This window comes from Anopheles marshallii, chromosome 2 (genome assembly GCF_943734725.1).
Source record: "Anopheles marshallii chromosome 2, idAnoMarsDA_429_01, whole genome shotgun sequence".
Lineage (NCBI taxonomy): Eukaryota > Metazoa > Arthropoda > Insecta > Diptera > Culicidae > Anopheles > Anopheles marshallii.
Genome location: NC_071326.1, coordinates 9,054,889 through 9,078,270, shown reverse-complemented (window position 1 = coordinate 9,078,270; position 23,382 = coordinate 9,054,889). Strand labels below are relative to the sequence as shown.

General features: G+C 45.4%; 5 protein-coding genes across 5 annotated transcripts; 4 read left to right on the top strand and 1 right to left on the bottom strand.

Moving 5' to 3' along the window:
- Nucleotides 1-8,843: 8,843 nt before the first annotated feature.
- On the top strand, nt 8,844-9,119 carry LOC128708943 (molybdopterin synthase sulfur carrier subunit). The gene has a single exon (XM_053803924.1). The coding sequence runs from the start codon at nt 8,844-8,846 to the stop codon at nt 9,117-9,119; it is 276 nt and encodes a 91-aa protein (XP_053659899.1).
- A 34-nt stretch (nt 9,120-9,153) lies between these two features.
- On the top strand, nt 9,154-9,621 carry LOC128707635 (molybdopterin synthase catalytic subunit). Its single transcript, XM_053802594.1, has one exon. The coding sequence runs from the start codon at nt 9,154-9,156 to the stop codon at nt 9,619-9,621; it is 468 nt and encodes a 155-aa protein (XP_053658569.1).
- A 1,159-nt stretch (nt 9,622-10,780) lies between these two features.
- Nucleotides 10,781-14,491, top strand: LOC128708752 (uncharacterized). The gene is made up of 3 exons (XM_053803731.1): nt 10,781-11,078; nt 11,618-12,074; nt 12,148-14,491. The coding sequence occupies exons 1-3, from the start codon at nt 10,781-10,783 to the stop codon at nt 14,489-14,491; spliced, it is 3,099 nt and encodes a 1,032-aa protein (XP_053659706.1).
- A 1,774-nt stretch (nt 14,492-16,265) lies between these two features.
- Nucleotides 16,266-18,849, bottom strand: LOC128719827 (leucine-zipper-like transcriptional regulator 1 homolog). Its single transcript, XM_053813465.1, has 5 exons — nt 18,280-18,849; nt 18,057-18,220; nt 17,500-17,976; nt 17,278-17,435; nt 16,266-17,206 (listed from the first exon to the last, which is right to left on the bottom strand). Exons 1-5 carry the CDS (start codon nt 18,847-18,849, stop codon nt 16,266-16,268), a joined length of 2,310 nt encoding a protein of 769 aa, XP_053669440.1.
- Nucleotides 18,850-19,436: 587 nt separating this feature from the next.
- On the top strand, nt 19,437-22,403 carry LOC128708274 (uncharacterized). The gene is made up of 3 exons (XM_053803234.1): nt 19,437-19,472; nt 19,587-20,033; nt 22,281-22,403. Exons 1-3 carry the CDS (start codon nt 19,437-19,439, stop codon nt 22,401-22,403), a joined length of 606 nt encoding a protein of 201 aa, XP_053659209.1.
- The last annotated feature ends 979 nt before the right edge of the window (nt 22,404-23,382 follow it).

Genomic DNA, 23,382 nt, shown 5'->3' with positions numbered 1-23,382 from the left:
ATAACTCGGTATACCTCTGCGCCAATGGGTGACACGCTTTTTTTGTTGTTTATTCCTAAGTTTAACAAACAATTACGTCCACCAGTGTGGGTTTGACAATTTTAAGTACCTTCCGCGGAACAAGGGGGCTTGTTGGGTGGATTATTAGGTACCGCCGTTTGCTACCGTGAGACAAGCAATGTGTTCGAGTGCGGAATTTGTCAACCGGGAAATGGCTAGATCGTAAAAAAAAACGCATACGCCCATACACACGGCCACTCACGTCCGCAAACAACCGATTAGTTAGGCATGAACGGTACAACAACGGTACGTCTTGCTAATTTTGCAGATAGACTCCAGAAGGACCTTGGGAGGAAGGAGTCTTTTTTCCAATTCCCCAGGCAAGTCGGTGTCCTGTGCGGGATTTACGGCATATCGATTATGCCATCAAGTGCCCACATCCACGAAACCATTGGCACCAGTTCATCGTGCCCCATTGTCACCTTCGGCAATAGTTGCTTAGAAGGTGACACCACATCGGTCGCAGATAATTGTTTTGGCCACTGGGATTTCTGATTATCGGATTATGCAGGTCACCCGCGTGTCGATTCTCGTTTGGAATGCAAATGGGTCATGGAGCTTGTGCTTCGGGAAGGTGTTTTGAGTTTGTTTTGCCACCACTACCTGGCCAGAGGTAGTGCAGACCTGAGCAAGGGAACGAACGAACGATTCCATGCTGTCCCGGTTGGTTGGTAGTTGGTTGGTTGCTTCTAAAAATATTATTATGTCCTCCACGCGACCGAAGAAGAAGGCACAACCATCGTACGGGAATGGTTTTGAGCCAACATACCTTCCCATCCCAACAAGCTGAAGAGGCACCACACATAATGTGGACATAAAAAATACGGTCAAACAAAGTCCTTCCCGCCATAGACTCCGTGAGGTCTAGGGTGTGAGGACTCCGACCACTCTTGGTAACAGATAAACGGGGATTCCTTTCGTGGCATAACAATAACTATCAGTTTATTGTCGTAACACACGGAGCGTAAAATACGAACACGGTTTTGTCGCCTAAATTTTATACGCTAACCTTAATCCGTGGCAGGAATTCGGGTGGGAGGAATTGTTGGGGAGGTTTACGAAAAGAATTTCGCTTTCAGCTATCCAATGTACGGTATTCCTGGATTGCCGGTGGCCTCAGTATTCGCTAATCGGTTTGTTCCGTGATCCCAGGGCCCCAGTCCGTCCGGTGGGAAAGACAGAGTTTCACGTTCCACTAAACAAACCGACGATAATTCAAGATGATTATGACACCAGCAGAGATAATAATAATACCCTCCCCCATAATGTATGCGAAACCATTCACCTATCGCCTCCAAGTGGCAAACACAGACGAGTAATTGGCTCATTATAACGCCTTTTTTCTGCGTTTGCGCTTATATTTGAGATACAGGCGAGTTTAAGCTGAAGTTACAAAACAGTGTAATCTATGGTTTCACCTTATTTGCATGCGTGCAGTTGATTCGCAATAATAAGCTAATGTTTAATAAGCAAAAGGAGCTCTACTTAGAACGAGTACACACAATTGTAGTTAGATTTGTCTGCTCTTAGCTTAGACATAAGCTAAGAAAAGCATTAAACGCAAGTACACAAACCACAAACCTTCCTCAAGTGTGATCGCAAACAAGCGGAGACATGCGGGACGCCAACTAACTTTACGCATTAAAATTAACTCCACCAAGAGAAAAAAAAACTCCAACTTTAACCCCAGCTCGCTTAAAGGGTGGAAATTCGAGTAAACCCTTCGAATGAGGGTCGTCGTGTGGGCCGGTCTGGTTGGGCCTTCGAATCTCGGTCCCGTTCATTCGCGCAAGGCTTCGAGGATAGTTGACTTGACTTTGGTGAAGTAGTTGTCAAAATTAATCGTCCCGATGCTCCCACCCCTATCCTATCCCTACTATTTCCAACCGAATCCACCCCATTTCCCGCCCTGTGCTGTGCTGACCTTCAAAACAAACGGGAAAGGAAATTAGACAGTATCGGGTTGGTGCGTACGTCATTCGTGTGTGGCTTTTAATATTCACTTGGACTAAACTTCCGCTTTCCGTGGCCTTTTTTCCGGTGTCCCACTTCTGGTGCTCGTGCTACCAAACATCACCCGATACCTGGCACCTGGTTCCACCATTCTCGACCCGTTCAAGCTGCAGGTTTGTGGTGCGGCTATTGTTTCTGTTGGTCGTATCAACAACAAAGCGTGTTACGTTGATGTAGGTTACGGTGAATGTAAAGGAAAGCGAAGGCTTTACACCCTAAACAAACAAACGCCGCCAAATATAGTGCAACCTCGTTTCGATGCTGTTGATAGTGCGTCGGTAGGTTTTGAAGATTTGCATATGTTTCCTCCACCCGGAACCTCGGGTACTCGTAAACCGAACCAAATGACCAAACTCCCCGGAACGGGACTCGCAACAGTCGCTGACAATAAAAACGACACATAAAAGCGTATGATATATGTGGTGTTGTTTTGCCGCGGTACAATATATTTACATCCTCGGCGAGACCCAATGGACAACGTGTTGTCACACGGTAGATACAAACACAACACAAAAAATGACAAAACTCCAACTTCAAAACCAAACGTCTTCCAACCAAAAACGCACTTCTTTTATCATCCTAATGGTACGCTGACGTGCCACGGCCATGCAAACGGTATTGCGTTTACATTCCACCCACCGGTTCCAAACTCTCATTGGCCTCATTTATCGTTTACTTCCCTCCATCACCACCACCACCACCACCTCACGGACGGAAGTGGATCGATTGATTGGGAAGCCAAGGAATGCCAAGATGAAAAATGTCATTATCGTTTCGCTTTTGTTTTATGTTTTGTTTTTTTTTTTCATTTGTAACAAAGTTTTCCGAGCTGAAGGAAATTGTGTGACCTTCCTGCGTGTTGGATTGCGATAGTGTACTGCCGCTAATGGATTGATCGTTGGCAGTATGTCAAATTGGTGCTCCCTGGTCGTAAAGGAATGCCTGCAAGCGGTATCGAATGTGTTTTCCGGCATTCGAAGAGCAAAGCTTCTAGCGTAAGCGTTGGGACACTCAAACACCACACACCCTTGGGCACCGGCCGTTAGAGAGTGTGATCCTTCCGACAAACAAAAGGAGCACACGGTCACAGGAGCTAATAAATAAAGCACAACTAATGCTATGTCCTCGTGGCTTTAACGCTTGTTTGAACGAATCTTGAAGTTAAACCACTTTACCAGTACCATCCACCGAGCCCCCGGGAAATTCGCCCTTCATATCTGCATCCCCTCCCAAGCAGCAGGACAACTTCACCCAGTTATGGCGTCCAGAGTAAGCAAACACTAAGCGCGTTGCAGTTTTCATAAGCATCGATTTTGTTCCCCTCTTTTGCAGTCGCAGATTTCCTACCAATTAGGCACACCATTTTGTCGATCCGTCGAGATTTGTGGGGACCGCAGCCACATCCGAGCGAACTCTGTGCAGTCTCTAGGGAGTGACTTGTCACACCGAATTGACATTCGCGTGGCCCGTATGTACGGTGGGGTTGTTCGGTAGTCTAACGATCATAATAACGTTGCGTACATTGCCGGAATCACCATCATACAAGTGAGAGGTCATCGTCATCCGGGTGATATTTGCCAGTGTGGCCCTTGCCTCGTTAGTGAGTGGATAACGCAGAACGGCCAACATTATCCACTAATTCTTGCCGGACACGTAATGGAGGCGACACACCAACAAAGAGGCTAAAACCCTCGTACAGTTTGTGCTCGTTATCATTGTTGTGTGACATCGTGCACGGAATGGTATGTTGCTAACCGAAAATATAATTCTTGATGATATGGTGAGGCAAAGTTTAAAAAAAAACACACACAAAAAGAAAAGAATCTCCTAGCCAATCTAACGCTAGGCCACGGCGCCTTGAGGCTTGTGTCTTGCCTTGCTGCAAGGTGAAGAGAAGAAATAGTTTCCACACATACCAGCAACGCATCAAACGTGCCCGGTGCCCAACGGCGATCCTCCATCAGGAAATGACATCATAATCCGGGCACTCTGGGGTTGGAAAACTGTTCCAAGCTATCGCCACACCACATCGCGCCACACAACAGCAGCACACTGCTTTTTACAGGGCTTTGCTACAGGGCACTGCTTTTTTTTTCCCCGATCGGGGTTCGGAGCATTGGTGGAGAAGGTGCAGAGAACTCGGAACTGTCATTCCGATGCCGCATACGGTGCGAGAAGACACGCAGGGAAAGTTTTGTGGTGAACTTTGCGGACGCCATCCGGCGCCATTCCGTCTTTCGGCGCCTTCTCGTCCTGCGGGCCCTGCCGAAGAACACGACCACGGCACGCGATATGAAAACTGAGACCTGCTGACGATGATTTTCCCCCCAACCACCACACTTTGTAGTGACTGTCCTTTCATTAGGCCCCTTTCGAGTGTAGCCTAGTGCCACCTTCCCCGTAGAAGGAATTTTTATAATTAACAAAACAAACGTACCTATTAGAGGATGAAAAAAAAAAATACATGCCCTCTAGGCAGGCACCAGGCACGGAGACGCGCATCAGCAAGTGAAGGCTATAATAAGTTTATTGGCTTTTTCACGAGCACGCCTTTTCGCTTCCCCGGCCGGTCGGGTGAATGTAAAATGGTGGCCCGGTGTACTGGTTTTGTTTTGTATTTTTATTTTAAAAACTCCTCACCACCTCCACTGGCCATGCATTAAGTTGCCACGTTTAATTGTTTTTGCGTGAAAATGTGATTCATGCCGTTCATGCGATGGCTAACTCCGGCGCACGACGCTTGCGACGACATGGGAAGCACGCGTTCGTTCGTTTCTTGACAGTCCAGAACAGCAGGGTATTTGCGGGTCCAATTCCTTCACCAACGCGCGGAACCGTTTGTGATTACCATTGGACACCCCTCCAAACCCACTAAAACCTGTTGAGGCGTTGTTCCTCCGCGGTCCGTGGGGAGACTATTAACAAACTATCAATCAGAGGTAGTTAATGTGATTTGGCTGTTTGCACGATTGATGGGTGTCAATTAGCTTATTTGATATTGCTAATTTCGTGTGCTGTTTTTTTTTTTTTGACTTGCTTTTTGCCCTTTCCGTTCGATGGTAACGCTTAGCTTTGGGGGGCGGTATGGGTAATAATTAGACTATCCAAAATTATCGAAACTTTCGAGTTGCATAAATTTTGGTGGATGGGTGCAAATAATGATAATTAACGACGGATGGATGGAAAGCTGGCATTTCAACTCTAAATCTCTACAGGAATATCGACACAAGTGTGATGTATCGCTTTCGCACATCCATATTTAATGTAAATATTCAAGATCGCATTGCGGTTCTAGACACACTAAAGAGGTTTTTCCTGGCCTTAGCACCTTATGGACTACCTTTGAAATGTCTCCTTGAAATTGTGGTTTGGAAACTGCGCTCCTTCGAACCAAAATACAGAAATGGATTGTCTGGTGTCATTCTTATGACATGACCAGCCCCCTGAGATTTGACCGTCTTTATGCATTGTACAATAATGACATCAAGGACGTATAGGAGAAAACACTCAGGAAGACACTTGAGTAGATCAGAAGTAGATGTACCATCACAAATTTGATGTTAAGTAAATTTAAGTCATTTTGGTTTTACAGGATAGTGTATTATGATGTCAAGATTCTTTTCATTAGCACATATTTAAGAAGAAGGTTAAAACTATGTAATTTTTTTTTTTAATAATTGTGGTATTTTTAAATTTAATGTTTGCAGAGCCTTAGAGGTTCTATAAAATTGATATTTATTGGTGTCTTGTAAAAAAAAACAATATTATGAATGAAAATACTTAAAACTAGTACTTGACCCAGATTTTGAAAACTCCAATTTATAACATAATATCAATATTAAAAAGTGATATTTGACTGAAAGATTGCCATTTTTATGACAAGTTAATAGATGTGCTGGTTTTATACAAAAAAAAACAAAGCACTATTTCTCTAAAACATATATGCAATACGAACATTATTGTTCCAAAGTCTTGTCCAGAGCAACCCACGCAACCATTAGGCTACAAGGCCGTGTTGCCGTGGGGAAAAGTGGCCAAACTGCACTTAAACTATGTTGCACCATACAAAATCGTGTTGGTTCGGGTTTAGATATAGCCATGAAGACGTAATACCCGGCTTAACAAGCTTAACGATTACCAACATCAATGGCCAGCCGGGGCTACACGCCATACTGCCGATAAGTGTGACAAGATCGCTGATCGTTTTATGGTGCTGTTACTTCACAGCAAACAATTAAAAACAACACCCCCATTCTGTGCGGTGAGCTACGATGGGAGGCCTAAAAATATGTTCTCTTAATCAGCATTCGTATCAATGCGTTTGATAAGCAGCGATAACTTCTCTTATGGGAACAAATGATTAATACCAAACAAATAGCAAACCTATCCTATTATTAACGCAATTGCCTTCTTCTCCTTAGTGTTTTTGTTTTAATGTATGAACAACCATCTTGCCGTCTGCGAGCCGGCTTAAAGATAACTTATCAATAAGATTAGCTCTTCCCAAAAAATCACTTACCTAGAGGAAACTCTAGCCAGCGGAACGAACCGTGAGGTCAACTTCTTTCGCGTACAACTCAGGTAAACTGTTGGGGAAATTAATTTTGCTACCACACGGGATGGAATTTTCAGCTCCAATTGTGCTTTTCACTGCACGTGGCAGAAAGGAAAGGGGAGAAGGCAGAGGTTCGTAAGGCTCACGCCGGCAAACAAGATCCGATGTCGTGAATGGTATCGGACAACCAAATTTTACACACAAACACTACAGGGTTTCGCACACAAACTGCACATAGCCTACGATGGGATGGAAAATGAGAGCGGGTGAGAATTGAACAATAAATTGTACACCACTATTTTGAGTATCTGTTCGATTGGAAAGGAAATGTGTTGCTTCCGGGATCTCCCAGTTTTCCTCACTCACTCAGAGACACACACGCACACACGAATGTACACACTGGGAGATTGCAGTCGTGGCACTGCAGAATTTCCGAAAGCCCGAATGTCCTCTCGCACGCTGGGCTTCGGTGAGCCCACATCTGCAGAGAAAAGCCCACGGAGATGCTGTCAAACGGGTACTTCGAAAAGGGAAAAAATCGACGCGTAAACGATACGACAAAAAAAATGGTATTTACTACATACAGTATGCGTAAATCCCGTACAAAGCAATGAGGGAGTTTTGTTTAACTATTTTCCTGTCCGGTTGGTTGCTAGGATCGAGCAGGCACAGTTTACTTTGTCCCCCTTTTTACACACTCTTGCACTGTGGAAGGCCATTTGTCAAAGTGTTTGTTGACTGCAGCAAATGCACGCAAACCCAGACTTCATTTCGCAGGATTAATTCGTTGCGATCAAGATTACACGCTAGCGAAGGTCACATACGAAGGCGCAGAGCTAATATGCGGGGACTGAACACTGATTATCGCACTGGAAGCAAAGTCTGGATGTAATTATTATTTCTGTTTTGTCTATTGCAGGTATTACAACCTCGGAACCTACTGTCTCCTGTTCGGTTCGGCAGGACGATGTGCAATGTGCTCAAGCCCAAGTGGACAGGTGTGTGTAAAGTACGTAGAAACACACAAACATACAGACAACGCACATAAACGCCCCACGGCAATGACCGTGCCCCTGGAACGGCGTGAGAAAGGATGTACGAATTGCCTTTCTCTTCGGCACGGCAGGGATGTTTGTTCAGCGTTTACGTTCACTCCACCGTAGGACTTCCATTTCTTTTTCCTACACCAAACTTAGCTTAATGTGCCTGGGCACGAATCTCACATGCACCGTGCTCGACACGCATCGATTGCCTTTCGAGTATTGCTTGTGAAAGGACCCATTCACCAAACAAAAAATAACACACACTAAAAGCAAAGAAACAATCCAAAATAGCAACAACATACACATAAAATTGGAAACGCACGGCTTTCACGATGCTCTTGGCACTGGCAAATACGGGAAACAGATCGCAAATCATATAAAACGGCTCCAGAGCGAGCTGGTAGTGGACAGAAAGGGAGTTGAAACCAACAGGAACCAGCCACCGTCCCGGCTGGTTGGTGAACGAACAATCGGCGTGACACACGGAATCACATGAACCGCATCGATCAGATGTTTGCCGCGTACTGTGGACCGTGTGCTGCGAGAGAGCGCACTATTGTTCCGCAGTCGTTTGTACACCGCACAGATAGGTATGCCGGCAACGGAACGGACCGGTGGCAAGGGCATTTAAACCTGCCGCGGCCCTTCCTGCCTGCACCATTTTTCCAACAGCGCCCGGTGAGACTGACAGACAAACTGTAAACAAAAACGAGAGCGGAGAGTCCGCGTGCGAGAGTATGCAAAACCGTTTAAAAGTACAGTTCGAAGTGTTGGTGGTTCGATTTGCCACGACATTCGATGTGCAGGGCTGCTTTGTAATCAACTCGCAAATTTGGAAATTCAGCAAAAAGTAATTTTTCAACGTTTTATTTGTACAGAAATAATGCATGACCATGTCTTTAAATTATTGGTCAGTTGTAGCAATGCTTTTCTGTATAAGTTGGTTGATATTCGAATAAAATATTGCTCAAATTGAATCGAATTTATCGAATAAATTTGCACAAATCATCAACGGTTCTTTCCAGCCCTGGGATACTGTCACGCAAACGGGCTCACTTCAGCAGGTGCTTGCTTGGCGTAATCACAGTGCTGTTCGTACCCCGATTCGAGAGATCGTAGGCAATGTGCTGCACTCATTGCTAAAAGTGTACTCAGTTTCACAGTATCGTACTATGAGCAATCCAGATTCCGTGCGGGTTAAGCTGTTGTTTTTCGCGAAATCTCGGGAACTAGCTGGTGTGTCTGGGGCGGAAGATTTTCTTGTCCCGCAGTCTGAAATCAAGTGTTCCGAGCTTCTCGATCTGATCTGTAATCGGTTCAACCTGTCCATCATCCGCAACAATGTCATACTAGCGCATAACGAGCAATATTGTGCGGATCTCAGTGAAACCATACGCATACGCAACGGAGACGAGCTAGCCGTGATACCGCCCATCTCCGGTGGATAGACCGAGGAACGCACGCACCGCATAACAATAGATCATGAATTATCTAAAGTTAACGTTTGATAAGCTGGATGTCGGAGCGCTGAACGATCAGGTGGCACACGAAAGTTGCGGCGCAGTGTCACTGTTCGTGGGCACGACGAGAGATAACTTTGAAGGCAAATCTGTGGTACTGCTGCAGTACGAAGCGTACGAAGCGATGGCCATCAAAACGATGAACCTGCTGTGTGAGGAGGTTCGCGCTCGTTGGTCGGATGTGGTGCATATCGGCATACACCATCGGCTTGGGACGGTTCCGGTCAAGGAAGCATCAGTAGTGATAGCGATTAGCTCGCCGCATCGAAAGTCCAGCCTGGAAGCGGTACACTTCACCATCGACGAGCTGAAAAAATCTGTCCCCGTTTGGAAGAAGGAACTGTACGGCGATGGCGAGGGCAGCTCGGAGTGGAAAGAGAACAGCGAATGCACATGGTCGAAGAAGTACAAGGACAATCATTTACTATAGCAGACAGTTTCGCAAACCGAACATTACTTTTCATGCATGAGTGATCATATGCAATCATAGATTGCAAAAGGGAGGGAATTTATCTTCAGATAAAAAAAACGAAACACAGAACGAGCTGCAATATGAAATGGAGCTTTGAAAACTTATGCGACATTGCCTTTAGTTTAAGATATTAATGATTAGCGTGCACAAGAACAGCTGAGTCACGTTTCAAGTGTACGATATCTTCCATCAATCACAATGAACGGTAATTACCTATTCATGAACGTAGGCCAACTGAACACAAAGTGTTTTGAAACAGAACGAACAAATGCAGGTTATATTTTTGATTGCTATACAGAGGTAAGGATGGTACATTCTATTAGGGAAATAAAACTGTTTAAAATTTGACACAAAATAATTAAAGAGAACAAGTCTGAACACAAATGATTTCGGAAAGAAATATCACAGAAATACGCTACAATGTGACACCTTGATCATTACATCGAGTTTCGAGTCGTTTTATCGTAGAATTACAGGAATCATGGTTTGAAACCTGTTTAAATTGCTCTTGATAAAACAGTTCTTGGCGTGTATTCAGCACAACTATTGTGCGATGGAATACTGTCCTTAAATGTTAAATATTCCTGAATTATGATTTGCAACGTACGATAACATCTAAAATTGTTGGTGTTTTTTTTTCCAACAAATCGTTTTGCAAACGATATCCAATATTTGTGTCAAACAAACAAAACAATCAGTTCCTGAAGATACAGTGTTGCCAAACTGGTCGGAGAATCGTGGGCGTTCCAAATCAATATTCAAAGCGGTTCGGTATGCTGCAAATTCTTCTGTATTTTTTGAAAATCTGTTGAACAATATTTTATTCAAAAAGTTTTAAATAAAATTTCATAAAGACACAAGATGGAAATTACCCAAAAAAATTACAACATGTACCCTTCAAGCCAATGACAAAAATGACATTTCAAAATGGCATCCTGCGAAAAACCACGCATCCACTGACTGTCCTACCTGGTTTTACAAACCTTGATGGCGGTGATCGATTCAGCTGCATCGTCGTTGTTTGTTCTGTTTTCTATTTTTGTGTACGCGAGAAAGTTTTCCTAGCCGTGTGACACATACAGTGCGAGTGCGGGTGCATATTTTTTTATATTCACACATGTCGATCGGAGTGAATTTACGTGTGACGGGCCACACGTCGATCGGTGGTCGCAAGTACCAGGAGGACTACTTTTCCGTCGCCTATCAGCAAACGGAGAATGACCAAAATCTGGAGTACGCGTACTTTGGAATTTACGACGGGCATGGCGGCGCGGAAGCGTCCCTGTACGCCAAGGAGCATCTGATGAATACGATCGTCAGCCAGAAATTGTTCTGGTCGGAGAATGATGAGGATGTACTGAAATCCATTCGCGAAGGTTACATCCAGACACACTATTCGATGTGGCGCGAGCAAGGTAAACAACGTAGAAGATAACTCACTTCTCTCAACCCACCCCTCCCCGCGCTCGCACAAACACTACAATCCAGTAGCACGAATGCAATTCTGTGGGGGGTTCTTTTTCCAATGTTGGAGGCCTTTCACTTGTTCATTTCCTTGGTGTTGGTTTATCGCTAGCCATAAAGTGGCTGCAACGCTGCATATGGTAAAGAATATGCCTCGATAAAGGTGGCATTTTGATGGTTTAACCAACATCCTGCATGCGTTTTCATGAAATTTCGTGTTGTTTAATTTTCCCACTCATTTAATCGGACAGGTTGACGTAAGCGTACTTGCTCACGCATACCAGCAACCTGACGCATATGTGTGTGTGTTTGTGTGGGGGATAGCATACGCGAACAACACAGCGCTAATGTCAATCAAATTGGACATTTCAGCTGGTTTTATTATTATTTTGCATTTTATGACTGAGGGTGCCTCCATTGGGCGGGAAATTTCACCACAGTTCATGTACCATTACAAGATATGTGTTTTTTTCTGTTCAATTTCCAACAGACAAATGGCCGAAAACATCGTCCGGATTGCCGAGCACGGCAGGAACCACTGCCAGCATCGCGTTTATAAGGCGTGGGAAAATTTACATCGGTCACGTAGGCGATTCGGGCATTGTATTGGGCTACCAAAATGATAAGGAATCGGCACACGACGGCAAGTGGGTTGCGACACCTCTCACCGAAGATCACAAACCGGAAAGTTATGCGGAGAAGATGCGTATTATGAGTTGCGGAGGGAAGGTCGTCACTAAGTCCGGTGTACCGCGTGTGGTGTGGAACAGGCCGCGCATTGGCCATAAGGGTCCGGTGCGAAGAAGCACACCGATTGATGAGATACCGTTTCTGGCCGTGGCACGAAGTTTGGGAGATCTATGGAGCTACAATTCGGCGATGGATGAGTTTGTTGTAAGTCCCGTTCCTGACGTATCGGTCATTGAAATCGATCCAAAAAAGTACAGGTAAGCTAACCGAGAGCACTGCGCGTGGTGAATTGAGAACCATATTTTCTAAATTCTGCTTCTCATCCGACAGGTGTCTCATATTCGGTACGGACGGTTTGTGGAACGTAATGTCCCCGAAGAACGCAGTCGACATCGTACGGAATGCGGAGATGGAAAACATTCGCATCGCGCTGGAGGGTGGAAATGAGTGGAAAAATCCCAGCAAGCTGCTGGTGAATGAAGCCCTCGACCGGTGGAACCGTAGCAACATGAAGGCAGACAATACGTCCGTTGTGATCATTATGCTTGACCCGCCCGGACCACCGAAGCGGGATGTGTTGAAATCGGTGAAAGATACCATCCAACACGTAGCCAGCGATCAGCTCAGTGCTGGCCAAAGTGCGGTGGGAAGCAATATTATTCATCTGTTCGACTGCATCACACGCGGGAAGTCACTACCAACGATGCCGGAAATAGACCGCTTACGGTACAGCAGTGCGACGCATCATAGTCTACCATTGCAGCACAGCTATCAGCACTCACACCACAACGCAGACGAGGAGTTTTGTGATACGGAAGCGCACGAAACTAATCGCCATGCGGTTCATCAGCAGCCTGAACAGCAGCATCACCAAATGGCCCATCTTCAAGCTGTGGATCAGTACAGCCAAGCCCTTCCATCTACCTCGTACCAGGATCAGGATCTTTCCTACACGGACAGCTTTGCCGAATCATACAACACGCTGTTAAACCGGAGCTTTGAAAATACGGACCACTCATACACATCGCTCTTTCATCCGGTCACTGAGCATGGTCTCGAGCAGGATAACGTTGCAGACGCGTACCGTAACAAAGCCACCATGGTGGAGGGAGTGTCGCACGAAGAGGACGATGAAACGATGTACGATTATTCATCCATTTCGTCCGACAGTGAAACAATCGTGACGGATCAATCTCAAGATTCAACTTACTCGCTGACGAACTTGCAAACAAAATCGGAACGTTTGCGGGCGGAGATGTTGGAGTCTTGCAGTTCACCCGACACATATTACCATCAGCAACGCCAGCCGGACGAAAGCACAGCATACAGCACGGGGAATTTGGCCATTATCGAGCACTTTCACAATTATCACCATCCTGCACCGCAAGGGTACGATGAGCATAACAGGAGCATACCGAGTACCAGGGAACCTTCTCAAGAAACGGGAGACATTCCGACTCGGATCGAATCGATTGGCGGTTCTGTGAGAAGTTTAACGCATCACAGCTATCACCAGTACCAGATGGAGCTGGACGAGCAATATCACAATCAGCAGCAGCATCACACGGATTCTCACTATCATGATTACCAGATGGAACGGTACGATTACCGGCATCCGGCCAACAATAATGGCACCGTCGTAGTGCCTTGTGAGGCAACCTGCAGCAAATACACTTCAAAGTGTGAGCCCGTTTCGACCGGAGACTCGTGCGATAACGATGATGACGAGGAGGAGGAGGACGAAAAAGAAACGCCGGAAGCCAGTTCCAACACGGTTGCTGCTGGTGTCCAACCACTTCAGCAGATCATTTCCATTCACGGTCATCGGATTCAGATCAATGAAGTATCTTCCTCGTACGTTGGTTCCAGTGCAGCGAAAGTGCTGCTGTCACACTCGGACAGTGAGAGTACCAGCACGGACCGCCATGGGTACAGTGGCGATGAAGAAAACAGTGCCTCCTCAACGACCTCGTCGTCGTCGGGCGTAAAGCAAAGGGTTGTGCCGGTGCTGGTAAAGCAACGATCGCGCAAATCGGGACCATCTACACGCGTCATAACGATCTTCTACGAAACGCGCAGCAGTCGACGTCAGTCCCGGGCGCGTAATCAATCTTCCTCCTCCAGCTTTACCGATTGTGGCCGCAAACGCGTGGACCTTAAACCCTCACCATTCGGGGGAATTGTAAAGCGAAGGAAAACGTCCACAGTAATACGCGCAACACCACAGCACACCATTGCGCACGAGAAAACCACCACGGTGGCGGACGATCGCACGGATCACACGTTTGTGCGAAGAGCGTTACGTTCGAATGGAGTGGTGAATGCGGCCGGACAATTATTGAGCTGTACTCCTCAACCAAGGAATAAAGTGAATGCCGCCGACCACCGTACGTTGCCAATGGAAAACTGCCACCAGCTGCGACGATCAGGATTAGTGTCGAATGAGTTTGGTGTTAGCACTACCACTCCCAACCGGTGTTTAGCGTTACCGACCGGGCACAAAACGATCGAGAAGGAACGTTTGAATAGAACCGGTTGCAACACTAGGCGCATGAGGCTTGACGATCAGCAACAGCAGCAGCATAGCCTAGGTGGTAAGAAAACGATCACCCGTGAAGCATTAGACCTTTTGGAAGGAACGAAGCATGCGAGACAACTAAGAAGGGCCCAATGACCAAAGGCGTAAGGAGAAAACCCTCTCATATCCCAACCCCGAACCCCGCACCGGCATTGTAGGTGTGTGTCGTCATAGTAGTTGGTTACGTTGTAGCTAGACAAAGGCAAAACAACACGAAGAAACATAAGAAAAGGGCTGTGAGCAATCGTATTTCATTATGAATTTTATTGTCCCATTTTCAAACTCGCAGTTATTCGTTCTCATTTCATCACAAAACAATTGCGGTGTGTTGGTGATCGCACTCTAATTTTAACGCTTATTTAACATATCTTCGCATACCAACCCAACCGGTTAAATGGACATGTCTGTATATGCATGATGGTTGCATTTTGATCATTTCATCATCACCAAAACATGCTCCGTGTTACATCTCCGGTGTTGTGGCATGCGCGATTAATACAATATCATCCCGTGTTCCATCATACCTTCATGTGTACAAAATCATTCACTACTTTTCATCGTGTTGTTTTCAATATTCCCCATTGTTTTCTACATGCATAGTGTTTTTTGTTTTTGGCGCTGCGTATAAAGGTGTGTATTATCAGGCATAAAAGGTATATTAGTTGTATAACTAGGATAGGGATAAATGCTATATTTTTGAAACCGTGCAACGCAGCACAGACAAACCTTGAACGGACATTAATAACACAAGTACAACGGGATACCACATTAGACACGTCTCGGATAGTAGTAGCAAGTGGAAGCACTGAATATCTCACAATATTAGTAGCCAACTTCAAACCTTTTTGTGTAGAGAGAGAGAGAGGCTTATTTGCAAATTGTTACGCATGCATGTATGCAACACTAGGCCAAAGTAGAAGCGAGTCGGTTCCGTGTTCAAGAAGTGCCTGTGACTGTGGTGAAGATCGACAGCAGATCTACGAACCACTCGTTACACTTTGTTTCGAACACGGACCTGCTCGTTTCGATCAATCGTTATCTATCCCGATTTCTTCATGTGTGCACGTGTGTATGTGTGTGTATGTACGTGTGTTTGTAAGTGTATTTTTGCATGCTTATGTTTTATGCACGATCGCAGTTCGTTGATAGTCTGCTACCTTTTCAATAGTTTACGCACATCCTTTGCATCCACCAACAAAGGGCCGCAGTAGGAAATCTTTCGGTTGCAAATGACTCACATGTTACAGCGTGCGCGCCTAGCAAAAAATGTACAGATTTTAGTAGAATTAATATATTCTCAAGAAGTATCGGAGGGGGTGAAAGAGGCCGTAGCAAAACAACGTGTACCGTGCAAGCATAGTTTCTAAGCAAAGGTGTTTTATTATTTTGTTTCTATATTTTATTCGGAGGAAATAAATATTTTGAACTAATATTTTGTTTCTATTGGAGGAGGTAAAGTTTAAGCAAAGAAATTGGAGAAAATTCCTAAATATTCTCTGATAAGATGACAAAACATAAATAACACAGAACAGAACAGAAATAACAGAAAGGAGTGAAGTATGAATCAAACAACAGAACGAAAGGCCTCGTAACATCATCACTTTAGAGTTGTAAACTCCCCACACAGATGATTATCTAGAACAACATCATCATTTAATTGGCCATAGATCAAACTAACCCTGGACAAAGCGCCAGCAAACACGTAAAGAATAGATCGCTCTTGTGTGCTGCTTAGAACCATCAAATATAATTTTATTATATTTCCAACACACAGATGTGCGCAACATGTGAATAAATTAGTTGTCCAATACACTCAACGGTATCGGTTGATCGGTCGGGCATGTCGGAAGTGCGCTCACTCCAGCTCACCTCAAATATCATTATACTGGCTGATGAATGTGTCGTGTATGCGCTGCTTGTTTTCCACCTTCATATCCGCGATCGCCATTATCACGTCGAGCAGAAGCTCCCGGGACAGATCCTGCATCTTCGGTAGCTTTGCCACCTGGCTAAAATTGTGCACCACCATCTTGAGCGCGTAGTTCTTTATGTCCAGCACGTTCATCTTGTCCGACGCTTCCAGTATCTGCAGCACGTTATCGTACGTGATGTTATTTTCCAGATTGTGTTTGCAGAACGCCTGCAGCCGATTGTTGGCAAATCCGTAGAAGCAGGGTGCCTGAAACAGGTACAGTGAATCCTCCGGTGGCATCTTGGTGTCACCGTAGTAGATGTACCTGAGCAGCGAATCGAACGCTTCGAGCGATGGGGAAATGTCACCGATCTGTATGTTGACCGTATTGTCCGCCGGCATGAACGAGCGGAACATGGCCTGGAAGTAGGTGCAGCGGGCGGCCAGTATGGATTTGTGCGCCGGTATAATCTTTTCCTCCAGCACCAGATTGATGTCGCAGAATTCTTTCCCACCCGACTTCAGAAACACTGCCATATCGCTCTCGAGCGTGGTACCGATCGTTTTGTCGTACTTCATGTCCGTCGTGTGTTTGCTTGGATTGAGCCGCTTGCGGATGATCTCCACGATGAGCGGTTTGTCCAGGGCAGCGAATTCGGCCGACATTACGATGTTGTAAAAATGATCTTCCTTCACGATAAACCCGAGACAGTAATCTTTGATGAGCGTTAAGCCCATCCGGTCCGCATTGTACAGCGCATCCAGCACGTTCGATTTTGAGATCTTAAACTCCAGATACTGGACGCACAGTTGCTCCAGCCGGGGAATGTTAAATTGCACCGCCAGCTGATACACATCCATCATGATCAGCACAAGCTTGTGACTAAATGGATCTTTAACTGTGGAAGGACAGGCAGAAAGTATTGGTAACAGGAAAAAAAACGCTAACGAGACTGTCCATCCTACTTACAGACAATCCGGTCGGTGTAAATGTAGTTTAGTACTATCTCAAATGCCTCCGGTTGGGCATCCGGCAGTTGCACCTCTAATATGGGTTGTTCCGCCAACGGAACATCCGTCGTGCCGAAGAGTTTTTCAAAATGCAAATTTCTGGCATCACGTGCCGCTCTGCAATAAGAAGATTAACATGAGTTGGGTTCCAACGACTCGACACCGACTTTAAATGACTTACAATATTTTTGATCGTAAAAATTGTGACCGAGCCACAATCATGGCAATGTGGGCAGAAATCTTTACCTCCTCGGTACCGACAATAAACTGTACATCGCAAAATTGCCGATTCTGGAGAAACTTTCCAAAGTCATCGTGCAACGTACATTTGGGATAGCTCGAGAACTGGAACCGGTACGTATCGCCGCTGCGCACATTATTATCGATCGTTCCACCAAAGATGTACATCGCGTCACCGATGACGGCCGCGGCATGGAACAGGCGACCGCTTGGGATCTGCGATTCCGGTGCCGGCGTTACCGTAGACCATATTTGGCTGTCCAGATCATAGCAATGAAGATCGTTGGGAAGCGTCGAATCAGCCGCTCCACCAAACACGTAAAGGAACCGATCGTGATGTACCATCGTGTGGCCATAGCGTCGTGCGGGTGGTGGTGGAGCACCACGCAGGATGTGTTCCGTTGATATTCGACGCCAGCTGAGAAATTCGAACCAGAACCGTGTAAAATTAGTGGAATTCAGAGTTGGCATGTACTGTGGCGGCTCTCTAGTACGTACGTTTTATCTTTGAAGTTAAACTGAAACAGTGTGTTGGTAATTTGGAGACCACTTTGACCGGAAAACACGTACATGCAGCCCCGTGCTACGGCCACAGGAAAATTACAGCACGTGGGCGGACGATCGCCCTTCTGTTCCACTTCCTCCCATTGATGCGTTTCACCCTGCAAGTGGATTTGAAGTTAGACAATGGAAACAAAGCCGATCATTCGGACACACTTACCGTCAACCTTATTGTCCACATATCGTTCAGACGGGCGTTTCCATCGTATCCAGCGTATATCCACAGCTTGCCATCGTACACAGCAGCACCGTGGGCACTTCTTGCCACCGGAGTGCGTCCTATAAACTTCCACTCCGTCCACTGGCCGTTCTGGAAATTGTACTCGAACAGATCGTTCTTGTTGGTAAGGTTCGAGTTCGAATGAATGTCCCCGGTATACCCGCCGAACACAAACATCGACGTACCGTGGACGACCGCCGAATGATGGTACCGAGGTGCGGGAGGAGTCCCGGTAGCAAACGCACGGCCCCACGATTTATCCTTCACGCCAAACCGGATCAGATCGTTCAGCATGTTTTTACCATTGTCCCCACCGAACACATAGATCGCCTCCTTGTAGGCGACCACCGTGTGCTTCGAACGGCGCGCCCCAACAAATTCATCGCAATCACTCTCCCGCTTCCACTTGTTGGCCGTATTGGAGATGGGCACGTTGGCCGATATCTGTGTGCTCGAGGTGGTGCTGGTGCTGCCGATCGATGCCGACGAAACGAAGCGCCCGGTCGACATGCTTCTCACGATTGCACAATATTGTACGTAAATTCTGTGGCTCTTGTACCAAGCAACCCACTACAGGACGTGGAACTCGCTTCTGCGTTGCTTTGTTTCTCCCTGCGCTCGTTGTTTGGATGGAATCACAACAAATCGATAACTTTTCGTATTTGTGTGGGATGATGATCCAGTTTATACGACGCAGTTTATTTCTTCTCTATTTGTTTTTGTCTTATATTACGAGTTTAAGAGAGATCATCCCAACAACGATATATGACTATTGCTAAAATTATATTTCTGTACCTAAAATACGATAAAAACCCTTTTATATCAGTTTCCTATGGTTTTGCCGCAAAATAACGCGTGAACGGGAAAAAAATGTGTTTGTTTGCCTGGCAACACTGCATCGCGCGTTCAACGTTTTTTTTCATGTTTGAAAAATTGACAGATCCTGCCAGGACCTTTTCTTCTGAAGTGTTGAAAACAAAAAAAACTCCTCCAACATCTTTGTTGCGATGTCGTTGTTCAAGTAAAAGTATTTTGTGCGTGCAAAACAGTTTAATCTATTGTCGGAATTGTAGAATCGTGGCTTTAATGTAGTAAACATGATCTCGAATGCATTGTGCGATCTGGAGAAATGTGTAAGTACGCTGGGCGGGCAAAAGAAAGGCTGTGCCTACATGTTCCTTTCGGTGTTGCGGTTGACGCCTTGTTTTGCGTGTTTCCTTCTTTTTTCTTCATCCCACGTTCGGTAGGTGGACACTGCCGGGGTCCAGCTCGATACGCTCGCCCTTAAACTAACGGATGTGGAGCGTAATTTGGACGAGAATGAGCTAGAGTCGCTGGAAAATGAATCCGTCATGGAGTTGCTGGAGTCCGTGACGGAGGTGAAAAACGAGTATCAAAATTTACGCAAAGATTTGCAGGAGGTGCAGCAGCTGCAGAAGGAAATGACAAACTCGCTCCGCTATCAGTTGCGAAACATGACGCAAACGTTCCGTGGGCTGAAGAAAAAAATCGAATCCAACTCCATACCCGTGCACCTGGTACCGCCACCGGCCGGATCGTCTTCCCGTGGTGCGGGACACGAAGGGCGGGACGGGCAACATCAGCCGCAGCCACAGCTGCCCCAGCTACTGCCCCAGCCGGATCTGACCGTGCACGATCATGGACCGCGGCGTACCGCGGGCATCCTGAAGAGTGTCAGTAAGAACTGAGTAAACCGTTCCCGTGCATCGTTTGGTAAAATTCGAAGCACTGTCCTCGCTGGCATCGATCAGCTCACGACAAGCATCGTCTGCCGAGTGCTATCGGGCATCACGCATTACGTTCCCATACGCTAGTTTCAAAAAAATACAACACATCATCATCGTCATCGTTGGAGTGAGTTTCCAACAACCCCACCCACCACCCACCATGCGAAAGGATAGCGGCGGCCACAAATAGCCTGTCAGAACGGTGCGCTCCGGCTGTCGAATGGGTGACGATCGAACGATCATCTGCTCCTGTGTGTGTGTGTGTGTGCCTGGTTGTGTTTGAAGTATGAGTTAATTTCCTTTATTGCATTCCGTTCCGTTTCGTTTCGTTTGGCAATCATCTACCGGAATGTGGCTTTTAATAATGGGGCTACAGCCCATTCGCCCTATATCATTCAGTCCCTCATCATTTCATCTGCCGCAAGCCGGAACACTACACACCGGCGGCTGCTGCTGGAAAACGGGCCGGAAACTGGAAACTGAAATCCAACCAACCGTTATCGTACACCAGTAATAGTTAGCAAACCGTTAGGCTATATTAGTGGCGAACCTCCATCATCTGTGAAAGCATGCAATTAAAAGCTTCTCGATCGATCACTGTCCCATCAATGAAGCGATGCTACATTCGCGCTTCCATGTTCTCTAGCCATTTAGACCATTTGCTGCAAGCGAACAGAGTGTAATTTTGAGTTAAACGAGCTAGTTTAGGAAGGATATCGGTTGGTGTAAAGATATTCCAAATACGAGATCGAACTACTTATATCTGTCTGATCAGACATTGCCGAACTCTAGTAATCGTACGATCGTTGTGTATGTTCCCCATTTATTTCTATCTGTGTCTGTTTGCATGTGTCTTTCCCATCGATTTGCATTGATTACTTATGGATGTTTCTTAATTTTTTTTTATTTTAAAGCGTGTATTTTTAATGTGAACTAACGCATGCATTAGAACAATGGACAATTTTCCGCGATACAAGTTCCTTGCCACCTAATGGCAGCATTGTTTCCTGTTTTTGTAACTATCCCATTATGCACGAACAAAATTTGACAATGTTATCCGTTAATTTGTAACTGCCACTTATCGTATAAAATCAACGAAAACATGTTGATCTTTGTCCCGATCTTAACCCGATAGGACTTCAATTCCTTTTTCCTGAAAGTTCACCTAACAATAGGATTCAATCGATCTATATTGCATTCAATTATCTTAAAGATAATTTTTCGTTTATCGTCATTTAACATTTTTCCAACAGTTTTAATGCATACGTTATGTACTTTTCTTTGCTTTGCCCCTTTCATCACGTTGCACGCGCATGGTTTAATCGATTGTTTTTTGGTCTATGCATACACATTGAATGAGTTAAATCTGGGGTACAGTAGTAATGCGTGATATGGCCCCCTGTTAAAACCACACTAACGTTTCGAATCTAGCACCTAAAGCATACACACAAAACAAACTCTCACGTGCGCAAAAATATATGTCTTAACTATATTCTAAAGCAAATTCATAGTTCATAGTATACAAAAAAAAAACAAGGTAGATAAATTCATACTGCTAGAGCTGCAAGTCGCGATTGAACTTGGTGCAAATGTTAAGCATCAAATGTAGTAAATGTTAAGAACAAAACCCGTTGTATGGGCATTAGGTAGAGCTTTGTGTTTCATCTCCATTGAGCCCCACAATTGCTGTTGTTGTAGATTAACGGTCATGTATATTCCAATATTTGTTACCTTACTTTTAACGCATTTTGGAGCTGGCTTAACCTGTAACCTGTGCTGTTCGTACTGCTTGCAACCATGCCATGTGTGTGTGTGTGTGTTTGTGCTCCATCAGCTCGTGAATCATGCATCCCCATACATTTCTGATAAAAGGATCATTCAGTTGCCAGAGTGTTTCATTCAACACAACTTCGAATTTTTCCGTACGATGTACACGGAAAAGGTTTTTGTGGGGCAAGGAAGCGTACAGTACGTTACTAAATTAACCATACCAACAACACACGATTCGGTCGAACTGTGAGGCGCCCTGTTTTTAGGACCACCAAGAGTACTATGCCCTTCTGTTGCCCACCGAGAAAGGTGTCCCGTATGTATCCTTGGGGGGCACAATTCCCAGAAAAAAACCTACACGAATTAAGGAAAGGGTCTCTGGTGGAAACGGGAGACATTTTTGGTTTGTTTCTATCCTTGTAGGGCAAACGTGCGCTCGTGCGAATGTTGCGTGCACTCTATGGACAATTTGTACCTGACTTGGTTTGGACCGTTTTGTACCGAACGCATTGGCGAACGTTGCGCGTTAACTACTGCAAACTGTAGCGCACAGCCGGACTGTTGTGGTGGTGTGGCATCCTCCCTTATTTCCACGTGGGCCCCGCTACATCCTCGCGCATTACGTTCGCGCAAATCTAAATAGCACAAGTAGGAAAGTTTGCAGGAATTGGTGTAGTAAGTCAAACAACTTGACAACAAAAAAGACTGTAGTTATCAAAGCTAAGACCGGGTTTAGATGTTGGCACCTTGGAATGTTAAGGTATATTGCCTAGATACAATTGTGCTGCACTGTATATCGTTGTATTGCGCAAAACACCTTACGCGGCACACTACTAAAAATTGTACTGCAACAACCGTCAATAATTGCGCACAGAGGGCAATGAATAGTAGTAATTAGTCTCGGCAACCACTCACTTATATTCTTTAATTAAACAATCTTCAGTAGTATTCCACTGAACGATTACTAGTGTTCCTGTTCACAATGTCGACGCGTCTCATTCTCTCGTTACATTTAACACAGACCACGTTTGTTATACGAAACTTGAAATTCTTGCAGCAAAACTTTTGTAGGAATTGGAACAGAATAATGTTACATTATGAACACGGAAGGTTCTTTGCACACAAATCGGCAATGAGTTTTCACTTGCAGATCCTGATAATAAATGTTTCAATTGTGAAATTTTGAAATAATATTGTTTTTATTTATTGGGTCATTCGACTGACAAGCATGCTCGATAACGTGTGAAACATTTAGAACATTATTTGGAAGTTACGACAGCAGAACGGGTAAGAGGAGTTAAATAATGGTGTTCGTTAATTGTTCTAGCACTAAGCATCCTAGCGGGCGTCGGGAATAGCGTTGAGAGAGTCGATAAGGATGAAACGCCGAACCCTGACTGTCTTGTGAAACACCGTAAGCTGCGCGAGATTGTAGCCAAGCCCCACTGAATAGAATCGGACGATGAGGTATGATCTTATCCAGAACATCAGTGGTCTAGAGAGAGAGCAAGAACGTCGTGTTTCA

Coding starts and splice junctions, on each gene's coding strand:
- LOC128708943 (XM_053803924.1), top strand. CDS start 8,844: ATGAGCAATCCAGATTCCGTGCGGGTTAAGCTGTTGTTTTTCGCGAAA.
- LOC128707635 (XM_053802594.1), top strand. CDS start 9,154: ATGAATTATCTAAAGTTAACGTTTGATAAGCTGGATGTCGGAGCGCTG.
- LOC128708752 (XM_053803731.1), top strand. CDS start 10,781: ATGTCGATCGGAGTGAATTTACGTGTGACGGGCCACACGTCGATCGGT. Junction 11,079..11,617: donor TTCGATGTGGCGCGAGCAAG/GTAAACAACGTA, acceptor AATTTCCAACAG/ACAAATGGCCGAAAACATCG. Junction 12,075..12,147: donor ATCGATCCAAAAAAGTACAG/GTAAGCTAACCG, acceptor CTCATCCGACAG/GTGTCTCATATTCGGTACGG.
- LOC128719827 (XM_053813465.1), bottom strand. CDS start 18,849: ATGTCGACCGGGCGCTTCGTTTCGTCGGCATCGATCGGCAGCACCAGC. Junction 17,977..18,056: donor TTTAACTTCAAAGATAAAAC/GTACGTACTAGA, acceptor CGAATTTCTCAG/CTGGCGTCGAATATCAACGG. Junction 17,207..17,277: donor TTACACCGACCGGATTGTCT/GTAAGTAGGATG, acceptor GTCCTTCCACAG/TTAAAGATCCATTTAGTCAC.
- LOC128708274 (XM_053803234.1), top strand. CDS start 19,437: ATGATCTCGAATGCATTGTGCGATCTGGAGAAATGT. Junction 19,473..19,586: donor TGTGCGATCTGGAGAAATGT/GTAAGTACGCTG, acceptor CACGTTCGGTAG/GTGGACACTGCCGGGGTCCA. Junction 20,034..22,280: donor CCGCGGGCATCCTGAAGAGT/GTCAGTAAGAAC, acceptor CTATCCTTGTAG/GGCAAACGTGCGCTCGTGCG.